At 40.9% G+C, this 24,215-nt stretch overlaps 1 protein-coding gene across 1 annotated transcript in view; it reads left to right on the top strand.

Moving 5' to 3' along the window:
- Positions 1-1,405: 1,405 nt before the first annotated feature.
- NSG2 (neuronal vesicle trafficking associated 2) overlaps positions 1,406-24,215 on the top strand; it is a 45,684-nt gene continuing 22,874 nt past the window's right edge. The window contains exons 1-3 of the mRNA XM_069954972.1: positions 1,406-1,842; positions 2,156-2,307; positions 9,263-9,379. Of these exons, the coding sequence (XP_069811073.1) occupies positions 2,179-2,307; positions 9,263-9,379 (246 nt within the window). The 5' untranslated portion in view covers positions 1,406-1,842; positions 2,156-2,178. The remainder of the gene's footprint in view (positions 1,843-2,155; positions 2,308-9,262; positions 9,380-24,215) is intronic.

Below are 24,215 nucleotides of genomic sequence, written 5' to 3'. Positions count from 1 at the left end.
CCTGGCAGTTCCCATACACTACATACTTGCTGCGGTCTAAACGACCGCAGCGAGTATGTAATTCTGCCGCCCTTAACCCCTTCTGCTCCCGGCCGGCTCCCCCGCTGTAAGCATACTTTACCTGTCCTTGCTGCACGGGTCCGGCGTCCTGCTCTCCCGTCCGGCCAATCAGTGGCTGCGGCTGGGCAACACACTAATTGGCCGGACGGGAGAGCAGGACGCCGGGACCCCGTGCAGCAAGGACAGGTAAAGTATATACACAGCGGGGGAGCCGGCCGGGAGCAGAAGGGGTTAAGGGCGGCAGAATTACATACTCGCTGCGGTCGTTTAGACCGCAGCAAGTATGTAGTGTATGGGAACTGCCAGGGCCTGCCGGGCTCGCAGCGAGAATCTCGCTGCGAGCCCGTTCATGTGAATATACCCATAAGCTCCATTCACTTTAATGGAACGGAGTTTCAAAACCCCACCCAAACTGGAGACAACAGTAGGGGAAAAGTGGCCATGTTTTTGTAGCGCTGGATAACCCCTTTAATCTATCTTTGTATTTTTTGTTAATCTATGTATCTTTTATATTTATTACTTGTTTATATCTATTTATAACATATGGATCAGTTTGTTTCTCCCCATCCCATATCTATGTGCCTTTCTCATGGCTTTCTCTGTCTAGCATCTATCCACTCTATCTATCTATCTATCTATCTATCTATCTATCTATCTATCTATCTATCTATCAATCTCCTATCTATCTATCTATCTATCTATCTATCTATCTATCTATCTATCTATCTATCTATCTATCTATCTAATCTATCCAGCAACAGTCCGCAGCACACCAACTTGTAAAAAAACTGGTGATTTATTCCATCAAAAAGGTGCAGGTACAGGTTACAACATTTCAAATCAATTCTAGAAAATAATTCTGCGAGAGAACTGAAATGTAACCTGAACCTGCACCTTTTTGATGGAATAAATGACCTGTTTTATTACAGGTTGGTGTGCTGCGGACTGTTGCTGTATACTTTGGGATCCCTGGCCAACGGACTTTCTCTGCAAGCCCCCACTTCTCTACATCTGGATGTGCGGCTCTTCTCTACACTATCTATCTATCTATCTATCTATCTATCTATCTATCTATCTATCTATCTATCTGTTTATTTCTTTAGGTAAATGAGCCCTGTATGCTCAGAATTGCAATTCTGCAATATGTTTGTATGTTCGTTCTTCCCCTTTCTCTAAGATGCAAATAAGCTTTTATTGTTGCTATGTCGGTCTCTGGTAAACAAATTCTCCCATCTCTAGTCTCCAGCTGTCTAGGTTGCATTTCTTCCCTGAAGTACTCGATGCCTCTGCACACGTCTTAATCGCGTCTCCAAGGAAACATGACGCACATTCCTTATCCTGCTCTACAACAGGACCAGACACGTCCTCCAGTACCAAGTGCCTAGGAGCATGCATATTATGCTCTGTAGCCCTTATTTATGATTATGTTTTACCCCACAATAACATTTACTGTAAAGATAAAGGAAATAAAATTACATAAATGGTCCAGTATTCCGTTGGTTTTCCTCTAGGGGGCATTGCTGTCAGGTGTATGTATTGTTTTGCCGAACTCTTGCAGTGCGTTATTTCAACACCAGATGGCGCCAGTGTACAGGTGAATAGTGTATCTGCTTCAGTGTGAGTGCCGCAGGAAGCATGTACTGCAATAGGCGCCTTATTCCCCTCTAGTAGCTTTTAGAAGCCGCCGTTCTAGGAGCATTGTCTGCATCAGCACCACAGACAGGGCTCGCTGCTTCTGCCTTCACCAGCCTGGCCACAGACATAGAAGAAAGACGTCTTACTGTGAGTATTGTTACCTATTATGTTCCAGTATGTCTGCAGCTGGGCTTTGTATCAGACACTCCCTGGCTGCACTGTGATAGAATGCATGCACATACACATAGGCTGATACACATTTGCATGTCCAGCCATCTGCTAAATGCCAAATTAACACAGGCTCTAGGTTTTTAGAATAAAAGGTGGGATGAGATGCAGTGCATAGGATTGTCTTTTGTTTTTTTTTTTAAATGCACATTTTAATATATTTTACCTGTTTCCACAGCTTATGTATGTATATTATTTTCTATTATTCTGAAATATTCTCCTTCTATCCCAGGTCTGCAAGCAGAGGAATAAAGCATGGTGAAGCTGGGGAGTAATCTGAGTGACAAAACCAGTAAGGAGCCTTCTGGTGAAGATGGATTTCAGACGGTGCCTCTGATCACACCCTTGGATGTAAATCATCTGCAGTTCTCTGCCCCTGAGAAGGTAATATTGTAAATGGATGCCCTCATCTCCAAGGTCTAGACTTTTCTTTATATCTGGAATAGCTGCACACCCTGTCAATCTGTCAAATGCATTGTCTGTTCTATCTATGTGCAATAGTAGTACATACATGTTAGTGCTGCTCAGGCATGTCTGCCTAACAGATGAGCATACATAGTACACAGGGTCTACCTGGGTATTTACTGCAGCCAACTGTATATACCAGAGATTTTACTACAGATAGATTAATGGTCAGCTTTTTATTAGCTTACATTGCACAGAATTTATGATGTATTAACCTAAATATCATACAGAGCATGATTCAGCATCTGCTCATATACAGTGCTCTTTTATTGCTTGTTTATTACAGGTTGCCATATACTTTCTACAGAGAATAAAGAGACAGGCTGGGTTCACACTGCGTTTTTGTGTACATTTCAATGTTTCCTTTTCAATACATTTTTTTTTGCTATATACATAAACATTGAGAGACACATTTTATGTATCCAGCAAAAAAAACATACATTTCGATTGTTTTTTACTTATAATGTAGGTGACTAGAAAACAGATCTTGTTGTATGGCATAGAGCGGTATCCGTTTTTTGGCTTCAGTTTAATGCATACGTTTTTTTCTTTACAGCATTATCAAAAGTATATGTTAAATACACACAAAAACACATGGTGAACCCAGCCACACTCCCAAATAAAGGGAAACAAAGAAAAAAAAAATCAGCCATTGTAGTCTATGTGTGCACATAAAAATAATCTGCATGTCAAAATGATTAGCATACAGTTATAGAGGAATCCAGTGCCATGGTTACCAAGAAGACAACTAGTAATTTGTAAAGACTGCGTTTTGTTAGTTGGAGTCACTTGGATTTTCATGAATGTTTTAAGCAAACCTTTAAAGTGAATCTGGGATCCTCTAACTGCCTACAGAGCTGATGGCACCGCTGGATAGATATCAATAAAAACATTTAGAACATATTATTTAGAACATATATATTTTTACCTGTCTGTGTTTTTTTGGGCTGTGAATAGCGTCAAGGAGGTGGAGCTTATTATTTCCTGGGCCCTAGCACCGCTATACCTTACCATGCTGTATGCCTTCCTTTTGCATAATCAGCTTGTACAGTGTGACAGTGTGCATACAGCATAGTGAGGTGTAGCAACTCTTTGACACTGTTCACATTAAATATAAAGGTGTTTTTAATGAAAATAAAAACACAGACACAGGCAATAAAGGTATGTTCTGAATATTTCTATTGATTTCTGCCAACTCAGTAGGCAGCCAGGGGGTGACAGATTCACTTTGAATTAACACCATTTTATTTTTGTAATTTCAACACTCCAAAATTTTGTAGTATTTACATTTTCTATGTATCTTTATAGCATATGTGGCTGTTTTTATGGTGCAGAGATCAAAATCCACTGCATGGCCATAGAGTTAAATAATGAAATTTGTCTGCTTGTAGCTACCGCTAGCTAGAACGTAAGAGCATACTGCATACATAATGAATAATTAAGCAGGAAGCAGCTAAGCTCCATCTAGTGGTTTTTATAGGTAGAATTTTAGCATGTAAAGTGGGTTTTCCCATCGAATAACATTAAGATATAACACTAGGATATCTATGATTTTACAGTTAATGGGTGGTCCAATCTCATTGACCTCATTTGATTCTGAAAATAAAGAGATGAATCTCTGGTTTAGGGTTGTATCTCCTTCTAAATCCTCTTTAGTTGTGCAAGAATCTGAACAATCAGAAACTATGATGCCTTATAGCCATGGAAAATCAGTCAAACGTGCTCAGCGCTAATCTAGTGCTTTTTTCCATTGTTGGGTTCCGATTATCAGACCACAATTATAAATTGATGACAAATCCTAGCAATATGTCATAATGTAATAAGAACGGAAATCTGTCCTATAAAGGCCCCCACCAATCCTAAAAGTATAGGGATGCTGGTTTAGGGCTGCTTCTCAGCTTTCTCTGCACGGAGGCATTCCTGACCACCTGCAGTGAAAAGTCAGGACAGCGCGCTCAGCCAGTCAGTGACTGGGGCGGGATGCTGCTGCAGTCACTGATTGGCTGAGCGGCCAGACCATCAGCTGCGACAGGCATTTTGTGCTCAGTCGTGATGTCATCACAACTCGGGAAAATGCCTTCCAGTGGGGGGGTCCTGAGGCTGGTCCCACTGCTTATCGCGGGCACGGGGAGGGGTAGCCAATACTTCATTTTTTTTTTAAAGGTTTTATTTATTGCTTTTAAGATTTAACAGTAAAAGGCATAAACTAATTGTAACAGAGACAAAACATCCATACTAGTGAGCAAAAGCTGTAGTACATTTCAACCCTCAGATCAATGGAAAATATGCAGGTCAACCTCACTAGCCAATAGTTCATTCTTACTCTTTCCCCTGCTCCTGCCGCCTCAGAGAAGTCGTCTGAGGCTGGACTTCTCCTGTAATTCAAGTACCAAGCAGGTTATGCTCACTGTCATTCAGGAATCTGAGGGTATGTGTTTCACAGAAGCGCACTGATAATTTTCTTTTTCTGAATGGGTTGTTATACCATTGTATACAATAGTTAATACATTTACTTACATGTTGTATAGCACCACCTGGTGTTCAAAGTATATAGCAGTGTGCATGTACACCTACTAAGTGGAGTGCTGGTAGACACACATGCTTAATTGCTAAATAGCTGGTTGTGGGATTGGGGTGCCCATACAACTTATACTTAAAGGGGTTGGCCACTTTATAGTAAAATAGGTCAGTACAAAGTATTAGTCACTGTATATACTAACAGCAGCTCCCTGTGTACCTCATAGAGCTAAAATCAGACTCCCCTTCACCAGGCTGGGCTGCCCTGCTCTGTTTTGTTTCAGTCTATAAAATGGCTGACATCGAGGAGCATGTGACCCTGCCCTGTCCACTGTGTTCTCCATAGACATATACAGGCTGTGTGGTGTACACTGGGGGGCGCGGCCCCGGTCACATGCTCCTCCATGTCAGCAATCTTATGGACCAAAACACCACAGAGGAGGGGAGTCTGATTTTAGCTCTATGAGGTACACAGGGAGCTGCTGTCAGTAAGTGGAGTAAGTACAGTTACTAATACTGTACACTGACCTATTTTACTATAAAGTGGCCAACCCCTTTAAGCTGTCCAATACTATAGGTGTAGGAAGGCCTCACAACTTTTTGCTGGCCCACCCCTTTGTTCTGGGAGGAATAAGTGTGAATGTTTCTCCATGCTGAATGTTTGTGTGTATGGGGAGATAATATCCATTAAGCCCACAGTTGTTCAAAGTGTGTGGCAGTCTTTAGACTCAAAATTTATTTTATTTGACCCAATCAATCTTTTGTTTGTTAGACAGTGGAAGAAATGTACTGGTAGTCACCAGCCCCCCAATGTAAACATCATATCCAGCAAATCCCAGTGTGACAAAGATGGCTGTGGGAAATTGGATTAATTGCAGTCACACCTGATGTGAGGTATTAAAGGAGTTGTAGGAGGTTACCAAAAAGTATTTTCTTTCTCCAGAAAAGCCCTATTCTTGTATGTAGGCTGTGTATGTTATTGCTGCATAGCAACATTTCTTCCGTACTAAAAAGCTAACTAAACAGGTTTGGCCCTGTTTGCTTATTTGTGTATCCAACAATTTTTTTTATTTTACACAAATATTTAGAAAATGTGGCTTTGTTGGCAATCAGAAAGCAAAGAATTGTAAAAGCTTGATGTATCTCTTGTTCTGCAAGCAGGTAAAACTCAATTGTCGAGGAAATAAACACCTATGTACCACGCAACCAGGGCTTCTTTAACCATAACCCAATGGTGCAACAGTAACCATGCCCTTAGGACACATATACAGTTAGCAACTATGGTTGACAGGAAGCCTGCAAAACCTGTTTCTACTCCAGAGGCATTCTATCTATCTATCTATCTATCTATCTATCTATCTATCTATCTATCTATCTGTATATATTTTTTTCTGCACATGATAACGATCTGCTCATAGAGGGCACCTGTCAGCTCAGTGATGGCCTTTAACCTTCCCTGATAGGTAGGTGTGGAGGCAGAGCTGAGCAGTATCTAATCACGGTGCCTGCTCGCTCACTCAGGCTCCTGAGTGCTGGACTGTGTATGAGGCTCCTATCACTCCTGGCACTCATTGAAACCAACAGGGAGTTGACAAGGTACTTATAACACCATTCTGGTATTTGCTTTACAGAAACCACATGGGCCAAAGTAACTTGTAGTTACCAGACTCATTGACTTCTCTGTGAGAGTTTTTAGGTATGCTCTGTGATCTGTGCAGAGATAGGAGGTATGCTCTGACAATCACCTGTTATCAGTGGTGAATCCTGTATTACTTGGTAATAGATGTAACTTATCATTGTAATCCTGCCTGTAATGACACTGAGATGATAGCTGAAAAGGGATCTCTACGGAACTGGTAATGTCAGCCTCTTGTAAGGCCATAGTGAAAACTGGACTTGCTTTGTATAGCCAATGAGCAGATGTTCTTAGTTACTTCCTCTTCTACTTTTTGCTACATCTTATCTACAGTGGTGGACAGAGAACATAATCTGAAGGGTTGTTCATAGTACACAAATAGTCCTTCTTTATCTTTAACCTGATAAAAACATGGTACCCTGATGCCATTTGGGTATCACTAATAACAATGTTTTTCTGGAAGGTAGTGAAACAATATAGTACTCTAGTGCTGTTGTGGATTATTTATTGAATGAATTGAAATATTGTTTGGGTGCATTGCAAGTATTTTACCAATGATCTGACTTGATTAATTTAGAAAGGTATTTGATCCACTGATGTATTTTACCTGCCATATCTTAGGTTAGGAAGGACTAAAATATTGTTGGGAATAATATATGATGGCATTGTTAGCTTTCATGTGACCCTCTTTTATTATGCAATTTTTTCCTTTTCACATATTTTGTGTATCCTCTTGGTATTTTGTGGCAATGTAACAAAAATAATGTGTAGGATATTTATAAAATCACATAAAAAAACGAAAAAAAAAAAAAGATACAGATTGCAAAACAAACACTGATTAATTTCACTAGCCCACTGCTTGCAACGTCATGTCAGACAAATGTTTGAGTTATGCCAATAGGGTTCAGTCACCATTTGTTCTCATATGTGTACACTATATTTTATGACAAATTATAATCCTGACTGGATTTCCCCTTTTAAAGTAAATCCTTTATCTTAACCACATTAAGACGCAGCAAGTATGGCCGTAAAGGGATTTGGTTACATCCATCACCCTGTTTAAACCCTTCCTAGCACCTTATTTCTGTGGGTTTTGCATGAAGTTTCCAGCAGTCAAGCTGCCAATCAGGCGTAAGTGATTGAGCGGAGGATGGAGGTAGTATGACTACATGCTGCTGCGGCTCCACCACCATATCTGCTTACCAAGTGCTCTGCCACGCAGCTATACAGCACTGGGGAGGGTTTAAACAAGGTTGAGGGACTTGACTGGTTCCCAATAAGATCCAAATAAGTCTTTGTCAGATTTTTTATTATCAGATTGCATATAAAGAATCTAGATTTAAAGGATTTCACTACCTTTTTTTATCTTATTCATGTTTACTGTTAACTAATCTTCATAAATAGTTTATTCAGTTATTGTAGAGCGCACAATGACTACTCACTGAAGTGTCTCAGAAGTTCTGAAATTCCCCAAGTCTTCAGAAAAGAAAGTTGTGGACATGTGTGCCTTTTCTTCATTTGGTCTATTTACACAACTATTTAAAGGGGTTGTCCGGCGATAAAAAATTATTCACAGAATAACACACATTACAAAGTTATACAACTTTGTAATGTATGTTATGTCTGTGAATGGCCCCCTTCCCCGTGTTTCCCCCCACCCACGCTAGACCCGGAAGTGTGGTGCATTATACTCACCGCATCTCGTGTCGTCCACGGTCTCCGATCCTCAGCAGTGACGTCTTCTTCGGGAGACCGGCGGATCTTCCCGAGTGCCGGCCGCCCTCTGCAGCGTCATCCGAAGCTCAGCCGCGATTGGCTGAGCATAACTGTGCTTAGCCAATCGCGGCTGAGCGGCTGATGACGCGGCCACGTCTTCAGCTGCTCAGCCACGATTGTCTGAGCACAGTTATGCTCAGCCAATCGCGGCTGAGCTTCGGATGACGCTGCAGAGGGCGGCCGGCACTCGGGAAGATCCGCCAAGCTCCCGAAGAAGACGTCACTGCTGACGATCGGAGACCGTGGACGACACGAGATGCGGTGAGTATAATGCACCACACTTCCGGGTCTAGCGTGGGTGGGGGGAAACACGGGGAAGGGGGCCATTCACAGACATAACATACATTACAAAGTTGTATAACTTTGTAATGTGTGTTATTCTGTGAATAATTTTTTATCGCCGGACAACCCCTTTAAGGAACTTAAAGCGAACATGTCACCCCCGTGCCGGGGCAGCGACGCCCCCCCCCGCTAGAGACCCTTATACTTACACCCTGCACAAAGTCCCACTCCTCTCTCGCCGCCGAGATATCACTGTCTGAAGCCCGGCGCGTGTGCACCAGAGATGAGTCCAACGCTCATAGAGAATGGCCGTCATTCTCTATGAGCGTCGGACTCAGCTCTGATCAAGACAAGTATAACAATGGTGGGCACAGCTTAAATAAGTTAAATAAATATGTTGGGGTGCCAACACACATGACAAGTCCACCCTGGTATACGGTCACCTATACCTGTATATAGGTAATACACCTTTGGTATATCCTGTAAAGATCCCATAAATGTCTAAAGTGGAAAAACCTCTATAATAAATTAGACCATCTTTGTTCCTCAGAGACATCTATTGTCCAAAAACCAGACTATCCATTTGATAGGATACAAGTGTAAAAAGATTTCTTTGGATGTACCTCCTCATCTTTAAAGTTCTAATAAGCTGATGTGTTTTAGGTGGTTGTCAAGACAAGGACAGAATATCAGTCGGAACAAAAGAACAAGAAAATTAGAGTGCCAAAAATAGCAGAGTTCACTGTCAGCTTCACGGATGGGGTGACCGAGAGGTTAAAGGTATTGTATCCGCCTTCTTGTCTTTACTAACTCTAGTTCTAATTGTTTGGTATAGATTATACAAAAACATTATATACATATATATATATAATATATATATGAGTGTGTGTGTGTATATATTATGATTTTGTATTTCTTGCAAATATTTTATAAATTCAAAAATAATCTGCTTGCAAAATGATTGAACTTTATGGACATAATTATTTTCATTGCACCATGTAACTTGTAAGTTGAACCTAAAAGAATGAGCTTTTGGTGGGTTTATATAAGCCTGATGTCCCAAATCTTTATTACTCTACCATTCCTTTGTAACTTTTCTGCGCCAGTCTTTCCCTGTCAGTAGCTTTAGATTAAAGGGGTTGTCCGGCGAAAAAAATTATTCACAGAATAACACACATTAAAAAGTTATACAACTTTGTAATGTATGTTATGTCTGTGAATGGCCCCCTTCCCCGTGTTTCCCCCCACCCACGCTAGACCCGGAAGTGTGGTGCATTATACTCACCGCATGTCGTGTCGTCCACGGTCTCCGATCGTCAGCAGTGACGTCTTCTTCGTAAGTTCGGCGGATCTTCCCGAGTGCCGGCCGCCCTCTGCAGCGTCATCCGAAGCTCAGCCGCGATTGGCTGAGCATAACTGTGCTCAGCCAATCGCGGCTGAGCAGCTGATGACGTGGCCGCGTCATCAGCCGCTCAGCCGCGATTGGCTGAGCACAGTTATGCTCAGCCAATCGCGGCTGAGCGGCTGATGACGCGGCCACGTCATCAGCTGCTCAGCCGCGATTGGCTGAGCACAGTTATGCTCAGCCAATCGCGGCTGAGCTTCGGATGACGCTGCAGAGGGCGGCCAGCACTCGGGAAGATCCGCTGGCCTCCCGAAGAAGACGTCACTGCTGAGGATCGGAGACCGTGGTCGGCACGTGACAGGTAATGTATAGCGCACCACACTTCCGGGTACACGGGTGGGGGTGGTGGGACACGGGGAAGGGGGCCATTCACAGACATAACATACATTACAAAGTTGTATAACTTTGTAATGTGTGTTATTCTGTGAATAATTTTTTTCGCCGGACAACCCCTTTAAAGGAACACTAAACCAGAAATGAAAATTAAAACGGTACTTTCATTTATCTAAGCTTTTGATGTCATCCAGGCATGTGAATTTGGATTTTGGATTGCCAGTTAAATGTAGGTGTAGCATGCCTTAGCACTCTCCACTCCCTGTCTGGCCGCAAAATCTCACTTACTTCATAGACTATCATGGGGTGAATGAGTCAGATCAGGCATATAAACAGGACGTTGAGCTTATAACTAGCAATTGTAGCAGATCTCAGGATTGAGAGGCAGTGCGATCTAAGCATTTGTCATCTTGGTAACATATCAAAGGTTTAACTAAATGATAGATGATAAAACTGCAAAAAGGGTAGCTGTCCCTTTAAGAACCTTCTGATATGTCAAGGTAACATAGTAGCAGTTTTGATGAGAGTGGGTCCTCATGCTGAGACCCAATAATTGCCAAATGAAGGGGCTGTAGCGCTCAGCTTAGCCCTGCGCCTATTCAATTCTATTTGGCACCTTTAAGCTGTTCTCTGAGAGTTGCTTTTGTGGTGTACGTATGTTCAAATTCAATTGAAATCCTTTAGATATCTGTACATCATGCAAACTGCTCTAATTTGTTATTTGTCCAGAAGGGACGTTTCAGACATTTTCACCCTAGTTAATAGCGTCAAGTGTTTGGTTATTAATTAAAAAAAAAACTGCTATTATTGCTATTTACTATTGCCAAGTAGACATGAAAAGAAAAGTAATGGTAATTCTAAATCAGTAACTTGGGACTATTATTGTCTTCCTAATGTATGAGAGAGTGAACTGCTATGAAAATGCACGTTAAATTTGGGAGAGCATTCATTTATGCCAGACCCCTGTTTAGGCCACAATCCATTATAAATGTGGTACAGAGTCTCAGTGTAAAGTAATTCTTCATTTATATTAAGAGATACTATAAGCTGGTTTTTACACATGTTCTTGTAGCGGCAGAGTTGCTCATTCTGGGACATGTCTTATTATTTTGCTCTGTGGCATCATGTTTGAGTAGTTAGATCTAAAGCCAATATATAAATTAGTTCCTTGGCCCCTCAGTGCACTGTCCCACCTGCCGGCTTGTACCTCCTCTCCTACTTATACATATTCAACTATGCATACATAGCCATCTCTCCCTCCTCGGAGAGAGCGTGAGGGACATATGAGCCAGTGGTCGGAACAATGATGAGGAATGCTTCCAGTGCACCAAACTGACTAATTTGCATAGTGTACAAACTTGCTGATAGTTTCCCTTTAAGTTGCATTTTTTTCTTATGCTAAATTCTTTGCTAAGCTCCCATGAACCTTAACATGAAGGTAAGAGAAGTAGGTTATAGACAAAAGGATGTATATCTGCAGAAGAAGACTGCACAGGATACTTTTGTAGTCTTTTACCATGGACAGTTCTACACAGTAGCTATAGACACAAAACATTTTTTGTTAAAACTATTTGCACAGTTGCTCCATTTCTCATTCTAAATGCTTCGGAGACATAAAATGAAGATGAACAATAACCATTAATTTTGTTTTTTTTTTGCTAACAGTTATGAAAAATAATAAAGTTTGATGTTTATTGCTCCTGTGCAGACCTGTGTGTCTATGGTTACAGACTAGAAATAAAGCGGTATGTAGCCCTAATCCTGCTGTCCTTCATTACCCCACTCTCTTTACCCCCTGAAGGTAGTCAACAGACAAAAGGAAAGGGGGCATTGTCATTTCCTAACAATGCCTTGGAAATCTATGTCAAAAATATATAGGAAACTACTTTATATAAAGTATTTTAAACACGCAAAATGTTTTCTTAAATTATGCTCATGTGTAGCATCTTAACCCCTTAAGGTCAAAGCCTATTTTCGTTTTTGCGCTTTTGCTTATTCCATTTTAAGTTTAAAAGTCCATAGCGCTTGCATTTTTTCACCTAGAGACGCATATGAGCGCTTATTTTTTGCGAAACCAATTGTACTTTGCAATGACAGGCATTATTTTTCCATAACATATGCTGCGAAACCGGAAAAAAATCATCTGCGCTGTCAAATTGAAAAAAAAAAACGAATTTGTTTTGATTTCAGGGAGTTTTGCATTTACGCCGTCCGTCCTATGGTAAAACTGACTTGTTATGCATGTTCCTCAAGTCGTTACGATTACTATGATATATAACATGTATAACTTATATTGTATCGGATGGCCTGTAAAAAATTCAAACCATTGTTAACAAATATACGTTCCTTAAAATCGCTCCATTCCCAGGCTTATAACGCTTTTATCCTTTGGTCTATGGGGCTGTGTGAGGTGTCAGTTTTTGCGCCATGATGCGTTCTTTCTATTGGTACCTTGATTGCGCATATACGACTTTTTGATAGTTTTTTATTACATTTTTTCTGGATTTGATGCGACCAAAAATGCGCAATTTTGCACTTTGAAATTTTTTTGCGCTGACGCCGTTTACCGTGCAAGATCAGGAATGTGATTAAATAATAGTTCGGGCGATTACGCGCGCGGCGATACTAAATATGTTTATTTATTTATTTATTAATTCATATTTATAAAATGGGAAAAGGGGGGTGATTTGGACTTTTATTAGGGGAGGGGATTTTTTATTAATAAAAACACTTTTTTACAATTTTTTTTACTGTAACTAGAAGCCCCCCTGGGGGACTTGTATATAGACAGCACTGATCTCTCATAGAGATCAATGCTGTGTATATACACAGCAAAGATCGATTAGATCAGTCATAGATTACTATGGCCTGCTGCAGGCCATAGCAATCTATTGCCGAGCCGGGATCAGCGTCATTCCGACGCTGAGGCCCGGCACGGGCAGAAGAACGGATCTCCCCCCCGCGATCGCATCGCGGGGGGGAGATCCGTCCCACTAGACACCAGGGACGTGCGGCGCAGTGCCTCTAAATGCAGCTGTCAGGTTTGACAGCTGCACTTAGAGGCTTAATTAGCCGGCGCGGCAATGGGACCCGCGCCGGCTAATAGAGGCACTGCCCGGCTGCACGTGTTAGCCGGGATCAGCGCCGTTCAGAGCGGGGTCCCGGCGGGACCCCGCTCTGAACACCCCGAGCGGCACCATGACGTATCAGATACGTCATGGGTCGCTAAGGGGTTAAAGAGGTTGTCCAGAAAAATAAATGTTTTGGTTTTTAACAGGCAGACTAGTTTACATAAAGAAAATAATAATTGCCCACCAATCAGGGCCGGACTGCTCATCTGGCCAATTGGGCAAATGTCAGGTGGGCCGGTGTGCTCAGTGGGCCAGTCCATGAACAGCTTGATGGCTGGTTTTCCCCAGCACACTATTCTTTCTGCACTTCACAACATAGTAAGACATTAGTTATAGAAACCGTACAGTTAAGACAATACTGTGCAGGATAGGAGTGAGGCATCAGATTGGAGGCCTGTATCCAGCCAGCCCCATATCTTTTATCTACTAGTTCCCAGCAGGCCCAGCCTCCTCTGGCTCCTCTAGTTGCTCCTCCTCTCCTCTAGTGCAGTGATGCTGAAGGTCTGATCCTGGAGTAAAAGGAAACCCCTTATCAGTAATTAGACAGGGGTGACAATCAGAAAAGTAATTTAGTTCGAACCCCAAGGGCTGAATGCGAAGGTGGGTGTGGGGGTACTTAACAAAGGGGTGAGGCTTAGCAGGAATGTAGACAGAGCTTAGTGGTTGAAAGGAATCTTAGGTGCAGGGGTCCTGCCATCTCCCACTTGCCTATTACAAGCAGATGAATAGTAATGTGTGTGGTGTGTCCTGCTGACTGATGTGTAGTGAGAGTGATAGATGTATTGTCAATAGTATATGTATTTTACATTTTCAAAAAATTTCTAGGATACCAGTCCTTTCTTCTGGGTGCCTTACTTAGTCTGGCCTCTCCCCATTGACCTTACTGGCACAGGTGACCCCACCGGGAGTATTGCTTCCACCAGATTAGCTCAGTGGATCACCAAGGCACGCAAGTTCCCTCACCATGTCAAGGTGAAGGCACCATAAGGGAGCCCCTCCACCCTAACCCGATTAACCATCCCAACCCTTAATTTATCTGTCCTTAGTTGGACACCCGCAGCACCTTTTCAAGCCCAGGCCCTTCCCAGCCCCCTAACGCGGACCCCCACGGCGTCATTCCCAGCCCAGGCACTCCACAGCTCTGTAACGCAGACCCTCCCGGCACCCTCCCATACATAGCACAACAATATACACACAGGGATCTCTACACTATACATCATACTACATGTTATAAAGTTACCAAGATTTTAACTTTTTCCAGAGACACTTTATCTTTGACAAATAAGGCTTCTTGTGAGTGTGGCTTGTGTGTGTGTGTGTGTGTGTGTGTGTGAGCTATGTCACAGTCAGGGGTCCCCCCTCTTTTCCATAACCAGCCGGGTAAAATACAATTTTCAGCTGCCTAATCAGTGTAGAGAGGGCCCTGTATCTTGGCCCCATGTAAAGGCATATATATTTACCAGTGATATGCTATCACATTTTGTAATAGATCTGTTGTCTTCGAAAGTACCCGAAGCCTCTGTCATTCTTCCGAAGCTCTTCCGATGAGACACTTGGCTGTTTGGGAGATCTTTGCGGCGCCCCGGCGCAGTCATTGTACAGTACGTCACACTGCCTGTGTCGGGAACGGGCCAAGAGACACGCGGAGGCCGGGAACAGGCCCCAGGTGAGTTCACTTTTTTGTTTTTTTTTTAAATTTAGCTGCCAGTCAATCCCTGCCTGACCACAGTAGGGCTGCGGTCAGGCAGGGGTTAACATTTTCCGGCGGCGTCTTAAGTCAGGGCTCGTCTTATACGCCCAGTCGCCTTATATGCTGGAAAATATGGTAATAGTGTTTTTACAGCAATACATTTTCTGTACCCTGCCTCACTCATAAACGGTAATAAGACAGAGATCGGACCACAAGGCTCAACAAGCCCTAAAGGGTCACTTAACTATTAGACACTGCAGTGATATCAATATCCAATTCATCAATTGATATCATTGCAGTGTCTAATAGTGCAGTGATCCCTAAGGGCTTGCTGACTCTTGTAGTTCGATCTCTGTCTTATTATTATTTATAAGCGTGGCAGGGTACACAAAATTAATTGCATAGTACATACAACATTGGTATACAGGTAACCGATTCCCTGACCTGCAGCTGGTTAGTTAGTGAGTGTTTTTAATCATGATCATTCATTTCTTGGAAGCGCTTCTTGTTCCCTATCTATAATGTTTGTATAGTGCCAACAAATTCTGCAACACTTTGCAATTCTGAAAGTACATGAACAGGCCATCAGACGTTGCAGAATTTCACACTAATTACTGAAACAAGAGGAGTGAGGGCTCCACCAGCAAGAGCTTACCATCTAAGTGGAATGAGGTTGAGCTAGGATGCAAAGTGATTGGCTATGCAGGCATTTACTTTGTGTCAAGACATTCCCAGGAAATAAAGATCAACAGGGATGTGATTGTTGTAATGTTATTTACAGGCGATCTGTACAGTGAGTTTTTTTTTTTCTTAAACCAGTCTGTCTTAAAAAATATATATATATATATATATGTATATCATGCCGAGCTCCTACTCTTTACACCAGACAGTCACAGATACAAATAGCATTAGACTGAAGTTGTAAAAAATCTGCTCAATACTATTCCCCTTACAATAGAAGTATCAGATTGGTAAATGAATATTGTCAGGCAGGACCTGGCATACACCTTTTTCTCCTATTACCAAGCTAATCCAGTAAAGCAAAAGATAGATGAATAGTAGCTCATTATTGGCCATTATCGATGTCATGTGCTCTGTACTTTTTATGCTTTGTTATACCTTTGTTCATCTCTTTTTGTACTGACTGTCACAACATTGTACATTCCGTTCTTTAGAAGAGTGTTGCCAATCCTCTATTATCTTCCATTATCTACAAATTTAAAGACTTCAACAAACCCCACATTAGTAAATGGTTTCATTCTTTCCTAGGATACAAAGCGCATGGCTGTTCAATGCTTTATTTTATTTTCCATCAAGTATTTTAGAGCTTGCTGCTATGCAGTAGTATTCAGGCCACAATCTTATATTCACCCTCTGCCGCAAATTTTTACTTTGTAATCAAACAGTCTGGCAATTATACAGTGAGATGCTTTCATGTAATTGAGTCATTACTGTGAAGCAGTGCAACGCTGCAATTTACAGGTCATTTCTTTTAAAGTTAAGCATTTCTGGATGATTCAGCTTTAAAGTTGGAAGTCCTTTTTGTTGCTCAGTAAATAATTACAAAATAATTCATTCAATTTAATTTGTCAGAATGGCTGTTTTAGGCTGTGTTCCCACTACGTGAACAGGCTACCATTTAACAGTAAAAGGCAGGGATCTAGTGATAATAATCATTAGATCAATAGATGGCCTATTTCTGTAGTGGGAACCTAGCTCAATATAGGACACATTAGATTAACTCATCACTGGGATATCTTATTGCAGGAATGCGGAACCTTCGATCCTCCAGTGGTCGCAAAACTACAATTCCTAACACCTGGAGGGCTGAAGGTTGCCCATCTCTGTAACTTTACATGGTCTGACTTTGTGACTGAGTTGCTTTGGTTCCTAAATGCTTCCATGTTTCAATAATACTACTCACAGAAGTAGTGATTGCAGAAGATATAGGAGGAAAGAACCAGTGGACTTGGTTGTAATTTTCTACCTACTAGAGACAGATGTCTAATTAACAGGGAATTAACTAATAAGGGGTATTATTAACTTACAGGGAACATTTAACTAATAGGAAGAAATATCCTACCTACTTAGGGCATCTATTAAGTCAGTCTTTATAAAGTACATCATGGAAGTTATTAAATTGTGTAAAAATTAGGTAAAAAATGTTTTTGTCCTTATCAAACACAAATGCGTTTAAAAGAAAAAGGTTTTATTTTAAATCAACTGGTGCCAGAAAGTGCCAGAGATTTGTAATTTACTTCTGTTAAAAAATATTGAATCCTCCAGTACTTATCAGCTGTCACATGTCCTGCAGGAAGTGTTGTTGTCTTTCCAGTCTGACACAGGGCTCCCTGCTGCCATCTCTGCCCATGTCATGAACTGTCCAGAGCAGCAGCAAATCCCCATAGAAAACCTGTCCTGCTCTTCTGACTGGAAAGAATACATCACTTCCTGCAGGACATACAGCAGCTGATGAGTACTGGAAGACTTGACTTTTTTAATAGAACTAAATTACAAATCTCTGGCACTTTCTGGCACCAGTTGATATAAAAGATTTTTTATTTTTATTTAAAACCTTTAACTAAAGCAGTGATGAATATATAGGCACAACTCTATAAAGTATCTTAAAATTGGCCTAAGATCCACAGTGCTGAGCTGGCATCAGCAATATTGACAATTCAGAAGAAATTATTTATTCACGGAAGGACTGCACAACAAGGTTGTCTACACAGTGTTTATTTTATTGTGGTCAATGCATTTCAAGCTAACACAAATCATAAGGACCTTATAACAAGATTTTTGTAATCTCGAAATGCATGGTCCATAATAGAGTAAACATTGTGTAGACCACCTTGTTGTGCCCCATGACTGTCAACAGTAATCAATATTAATATTATTATAATCTTATTGGGCTGTGAGACACCTTGGATCAAAACATGCAATAACTTGAAAAATGTCTTTGAAACATTGCTCTTATTTGCCAGCTATAGAAATTTTGCATTCATAGACAGAAGACAGTAAGGTTCTGCATAGCTCATTTAACTCTGTAGTACTCAATCTGTTTCAGTACATTTTATGACCCTTTTCTTCATTAAATGTACTCTTAAATGTATATGTCCTTAATCATGTATTTAAATGGGCCATATCAGCTACTGTACTTAATCAAAATATATGGTGGCTTGTGGTGCAGTTAGATATACTTCTGAAGTGTTTTATGGCTGTACATTAAATGGCTTGTGCCAGAAAACCTGTTAACATTAGTTAAAGCATCATTTTTAGCTATTTTAATATAATATTAACCAAGCAAACGTCACTTTCAGTGCAGCACCAGATTCAGGGACTGAGATAAAGAATGAAATATGAAAATTCAACATGGAAACATTCACAAAATCATGCACTTAATAGGGTACTTTGGTAAATCTGTTTCTTTTAAATCAGCTGGTGTCAGAAAATAATATAGATTTGTAATTTACTCCTTTTTAAACATCTCAAGTCTTCCAGAACTTATCAGCTGCTGTATGCCCTACAGGAAGTGGTATTCTTTTTAGACACATGATTCTCTCTGCTGCCACCTCTGTCTATAACAGAACCTGTCCAAAGCAGGAGAGGTTTTCTATTGGGATTTGCTATTTGCTTTGTACCGTTCCTGTCTCAGACAGAGGTGGCAGCAGGTAGTATTGTATCAAAATGAAAAGAATACACCACTTCCTGTAAGACATACAGCAGCTGATAAGTACTAAAAGGATTAAGATTTCTGAATAGAAGTAAACTAGAAATCTATATAACTTTCTGAAAACAGTTCATTTTTATCAGTGTAAGATGCTTGACTGCTTTTTAGTTTTGCACCATTACGATCTTGCTTTCTGTGATTATCGACTACAAAGTGTCTGTATTATCTAAGAGGAGGTGATTTGTAACCACTCTCCCATTTGATCAGGATCATGGTCTATTGATCTAGCTTCTTCATATTCTTTACACTGCTGTTGTCTCTGTTCAGACCAGTTGTTGTTTGCAAGAACGGGCCTAATCATTAGCTTATTAACAAGCAAAGAATGATAAAATAGAAGCAACTAAAAGCCCTTTTACATGGTCTAACGCTGCCCCAATGAAGAGCACCAATTCCAGTGATCTACAGCTGATTGCTGACGCACAGGCTGATTATCAGGAAAGAGTGTTCCCATAACTGGCATGTGCAAAAGGGCCTTACGTCCATCATGGTCATGTCCATATTAACCCCTGTTCCCGCATATTGACACTTCAATTGTTGAAATGGGCACAGAAAATTAGGACATGTCCCATCTGTCAATTATAGCTGGTCACCCACCACAACTGTTGGGACCCGGATTCACGTTCCAGTTCCGACAGTTTACTTTATAGATGCTGTGGTCAGTACGACCACAGCATCTAGCAGCCGTAGCAGAGGGATAAATCTACCTCTGTTCACCATCAGGGCTCTGAAAAGTCATCTCAGATTCTTCCAATGGTAGCTATGGATACAGGAGGCCTTGTGATGTCCTTGCTACAGAAGCTGATCAGGCTTATCCCTGAGTCAGAGTTTGATCTGATACTCCTGTCAGTGTAACATTGCAGCCGTAGCTTTAGTAGGCAAAAAAAATAAGTTTTGCTATGCCGTGCGAGACAGGGAGTTGGGCAGCAACTAGTCATCTGCCCACACTGTGCACCAACAGGCAGAGATCCGTGACTAGTCTTGGACAGCTCCCCGACCCAGAAGACTAGTTGCTTCCCCTCTCCCTATCTCACGCAGCAGAATAAAACTTCCCTTTCTGCCTTACTAAAGCTGCAGCTGTGACAGGTACGTGTCGCGACTGCAGCAGTAGCTCTGTACGGTGCTTGAGGGAACCATATCAGCACATCATTGCTGGGGCAGATGCAGTGGGATCTCTATGGGAGGGGAGGGGAAGATGGTAGGGGCTGTCCGGTTATCTGCTGCTGTTACCTCCACAGTTGTTAACAGTCCCGCTATGTGCCTGGGAATAAACTTAAAGCAATGTTCCTGAGGGTACATTGCTTTAACCATAGGTTGACAGATAAAATGCACTTCCTGTAGTTTATCTTCAAATTCATGTCTTTTGGCTCAATAAAAAAATGACCAACTAGGCTCTCAATCTCAATACTCCCTCATTTAGGCCCTTGTTAACATTACCATTAATTCTTATTTGTAATAGAGGGTTCTCAATTGTCCATTGAATGTTGATTTATTTCTTTGTTCCCTACTGTTATATTATGTGACCTGTATGAGGCCTTCACATTGAAGATAAATTACCCAAATTACATAAAAATAGGCCCAGCGGCCATGGACATACTTCATATAAATTTGACTTTCTGTGTACTAGATTGATTTATTGCCTAGAATGGCTCACTTCAAACTAAAAATTATTATAGAGTGCTGAGCTTGGCCGATCCTCTACTCACAAAGTCATACTTCAAGTGAGAAAGAAAAATAAAAAACTAAATCAAAAGAATATTACCCTAGGGATAAATTGCTGAAACATTGTTCTTCTTTGGATTTAAAGGGAACCAGTCACTGCCAAAATGCCCAGGAAGCTATAAGTATGGCGTATTAAGATTTTATACAGTTGTTCTTGTACAGTAATTTCAACACTAGTTATCAGAGTTCCATGATGATATACAGTCAGCATACCATAATATGGTGCCCGAATACTTATCTGTTGGCTGTTACCAATTCTTTTTACTGTACAGCATTAAAACACCTAGCTCTTGTGAGAATCATCGCCCCCCACTGGCCATTTTGGATGAACACATACTTTTAGGCTTTTAGGAACTGGGCAACTACTTTATTTGTAGACTAATCACTAGAGTCTTTTTATATTCATGCGAAGGATGCTATCAGTGCATAAGGAAGGAACCGTATCAGTTGGTTTACATTTATCGGACAAATAATAATAAAGGGGTTTTCCAAGATAGGAATATTAATTGCCTATCTTCAGAATGGGTCATCAATATCAACTCTATAGGGGGCAGCTGATGTAGTTTGCTCCTGTGGTTTTCTTCCTCTGGGAAATGAATAGCCCAGTTTGCCACAATGCAACATGGACTCTCTTAGAAATTTAAGTTATATTAATCTAGAGTCTTATAAATTGATAAATTCCTTTTAATGGCATCTCTGACTAGGTAGTGGCATATATTGTTAATTTCTAAGTAATTCCTAATTACTTTCTTTCTCCAGGGGCTCATAATTTATGCAAGAGTAGTTTATATGCACTTTCTTCAATTATTCTACTTGCTTTTTCAGCTGGGAAAAATGTTGCTATAGCAACTTCGGTGTCACACAATGTACAAGACAATTGCAAATGTCAGACATTTAAGGTCACATTGTAGGAGCAGGGCTCTCTTGGCGTCTGAAAAAAGGTTAAATTAAAAATTCAAGACACAACCTCTCATGAATATGTTAGGTAGAAAATGTATTTGGTTTTTAACAACATTTAGGGTAAGATAACTTAGGTCGAATTTGCGGCAGAAATTTCACAAACAATCAACACCAAACTAAAAAGAAATTCGGATAAATCTCACCAACGTGTCCATGCACCCTTAGGCCATGTTCAGACCTTGTAAGAGACCGGCCATTCCATGAGCCGGTCTCAAAAAAGATCTTTAGCACCCCTTAGTTCTGATGCGGGCGCATCTGTGCGCATCTGATCAGCTTATTTTGAACCTTATTTTGAACCTTTATTTTGAAAATACATTGATTTAATAAAATTATATTTTGTAATAAAACTTCATTAGAATAAATGTATAGTTTTTTATTTACATATGTACAGGAGAGTGGCCAACACAATCACTGTGTGTAGCAGCCTCTGTACTACAAGCAGTGGTTGTTATCATTACTAGTGGTTCAAGCACAGTGATTGGTGATTGCAGACACAATGATTGTGTCAGGCAGGGTACCGTATATAAGAATATAAGCTCTGTTTAGCGCTGTGCACAAATGTTGGTGGCACCCCTCACTGCTGCGAATCAAAACAGGTGCATATGTCAATAAAAAAAAAAAACTAGTTTGGGATACCAATTGGAGTTTGGGTGTGACTTAATTGAAAAGTCCATTGAATTTAATAGTAAAAACGGAAAAAGAATGGTGGAAAAAGAAAAACTGTCGGTGAACAACTAATAAAAAACGTCTGCTGTTTGCAAAAGACGTCCGAAAATAATGATCATGGTTATTATTTTGACGTCCACCGTAAAAACGTCCATTATTTAATACATTGTGTGCATTGGACATCTGTCTTTCCATTGTGTTCAATGCATTGCCTTGCAGTCAGTTAAATCGTGGCAAAAATGGATGTTATTTTAAATAGCAAAATCGTCCGCCTTTTCTCTATTTTTGACTTTGTGTGAACATAGCCTAATGGTAACTGAAACAACAAGAAGGTACTAAAGTCCGAACACGTAGAAGCTGAGTACTCTGTACATACAGAGGTTGGCTGGTGACAGGCTCATCCACCTTTGTATGCAATATCCTATTTATATAAATAGATTTTAACCCCTTACAAGGGGGCAAGGATTTCTCCTCTTTGCTTTTATTATTTATTTTTAGGCATAATTTTCCTTTAATGTCATGAAATGCAATTTCTAATACTTTTCTAATCAGTCATATTAAAAAATAAAACCTCCTCCTAACTCATTCCTACAGAGGTATTTCAAGCACTTGTAGGAGCTGCTTGTCTTATTCCTTGAGATTGTAAACTGATGTTTTTGCCAGATGGCAGCATGCTGTGTGATAGAATAGCGCGTTGTCGCATAATAGTGTTGTGGTGTAAGCAAAATATCTAAACCGAGACAATACAAAACATGAACAAAACAAGCCCTGTGGTATTATTGCATAGTGATCTAGCCACATCCCAGTGAGCAGTCCTTGTTACTTTGATTTCATTGTTTGTATATTATTGTGCAGAAAAATGGTTGTCAATGTTTTTTTGTATACTGCAGTCCCTGTTTTTGCTATACTATTATCATCATTGCTATTATTACAAGTATATGAAGACAATGAACATGGCATTGAACTGTATGCTCCAGTGCTATTCCCCCTGCCTGCTTGTATTGTGCACAATCTACAGTATATAGCTGCACTTTAAACTCCTTTTCCAGCACCTTTCCTTTCAATACATAATTCTGTTCTGACAAAAGAAACTGCTGATCTGACTCCAGAAACACACAGCACTTTCTCCATTCACTTCTATGAGATGCTTGATATCAGTCTTATGGAAATTCACTGTAGAAGTGGCATCTGGTCTACACATCAGATGCGGTAGACCAGAGATAGGGAACCTTCGACCCTCCAGCTGTTGCAAACTACAATTCCAATCATGCCTGGACAGCCATAGCTTTAGCTTTGGCTGTCCAGGCATGATGGAAATTGTAGTTTTGCAACAGCTGGAGGGCCAAAGGTTCCCCATCCCTGCAGTAGAATTTAGCAAGTCAAATCAGTGGTCATTTGGTATCAGTAACAGAATGCAAATGTATATTAAAGGGGTTATCCAGCATTAGAAAAACATGTCCACTTTCATCCAGATATAACGTGACTCTTGTCTCCAGGTCAGGTGCGGTTTGCAATTAAGCTTTACTCACTTCAAATGGAACTTGCAAAACCTGGAGTTGCAAAACCTGCACCCAAACTGGAGACAAGAGTCTGTCTTGTCTCTGGAAGAAAGTGGGCATGTTCTAATGCTGGATAACCCCTTTAACCCCTTCCCGTCAGCAATATGTAGATATACACTCACCGGCCACTTTATTAGGTACACCATGCTAGTAACTGGTTGGACCCCCTTTTGCCTTCAGAACTGCCTCAATTCTTTGTGGCATAGATTCAACAAGGTGCTGGTAGCATTCCTCAGAGATTTTGGTCCATATTGACATGATGGCATCACACAGTTGCCGCAGATTTGTCGGCTGCACATCCATGATGCGAATTTCCCGTTCCACCACATCGCAAAGATGCTCTATTGGATTGAGATCTGGTGACTGTGGAGGCCATTTGAGTACAGTGAACTCATTGTCATGTTCAAGAAACCAGTCTGAGAT

Source organism: Dendropsophus ebraccatus, chromosome 1, assembly GCF_027789765.1.
Source record: "Dendropsophus ebraccatus isolate aDenEbr1 chromosome 1, aDenEbr1.pat, whole genome shotgun sequence".
NCBI classification, from domain to species: domain Eukaryota; kingdom Metazoa; phylum Chordata; class Amphibia; order Anura; family Hylidae; genus Dendropsophus; species Dendropsophus ebraccatus.
Note: the sequence above shows the minus strand (reverse complement) of the source record. Positions and strands in the feature narration are given on the sequence as shown.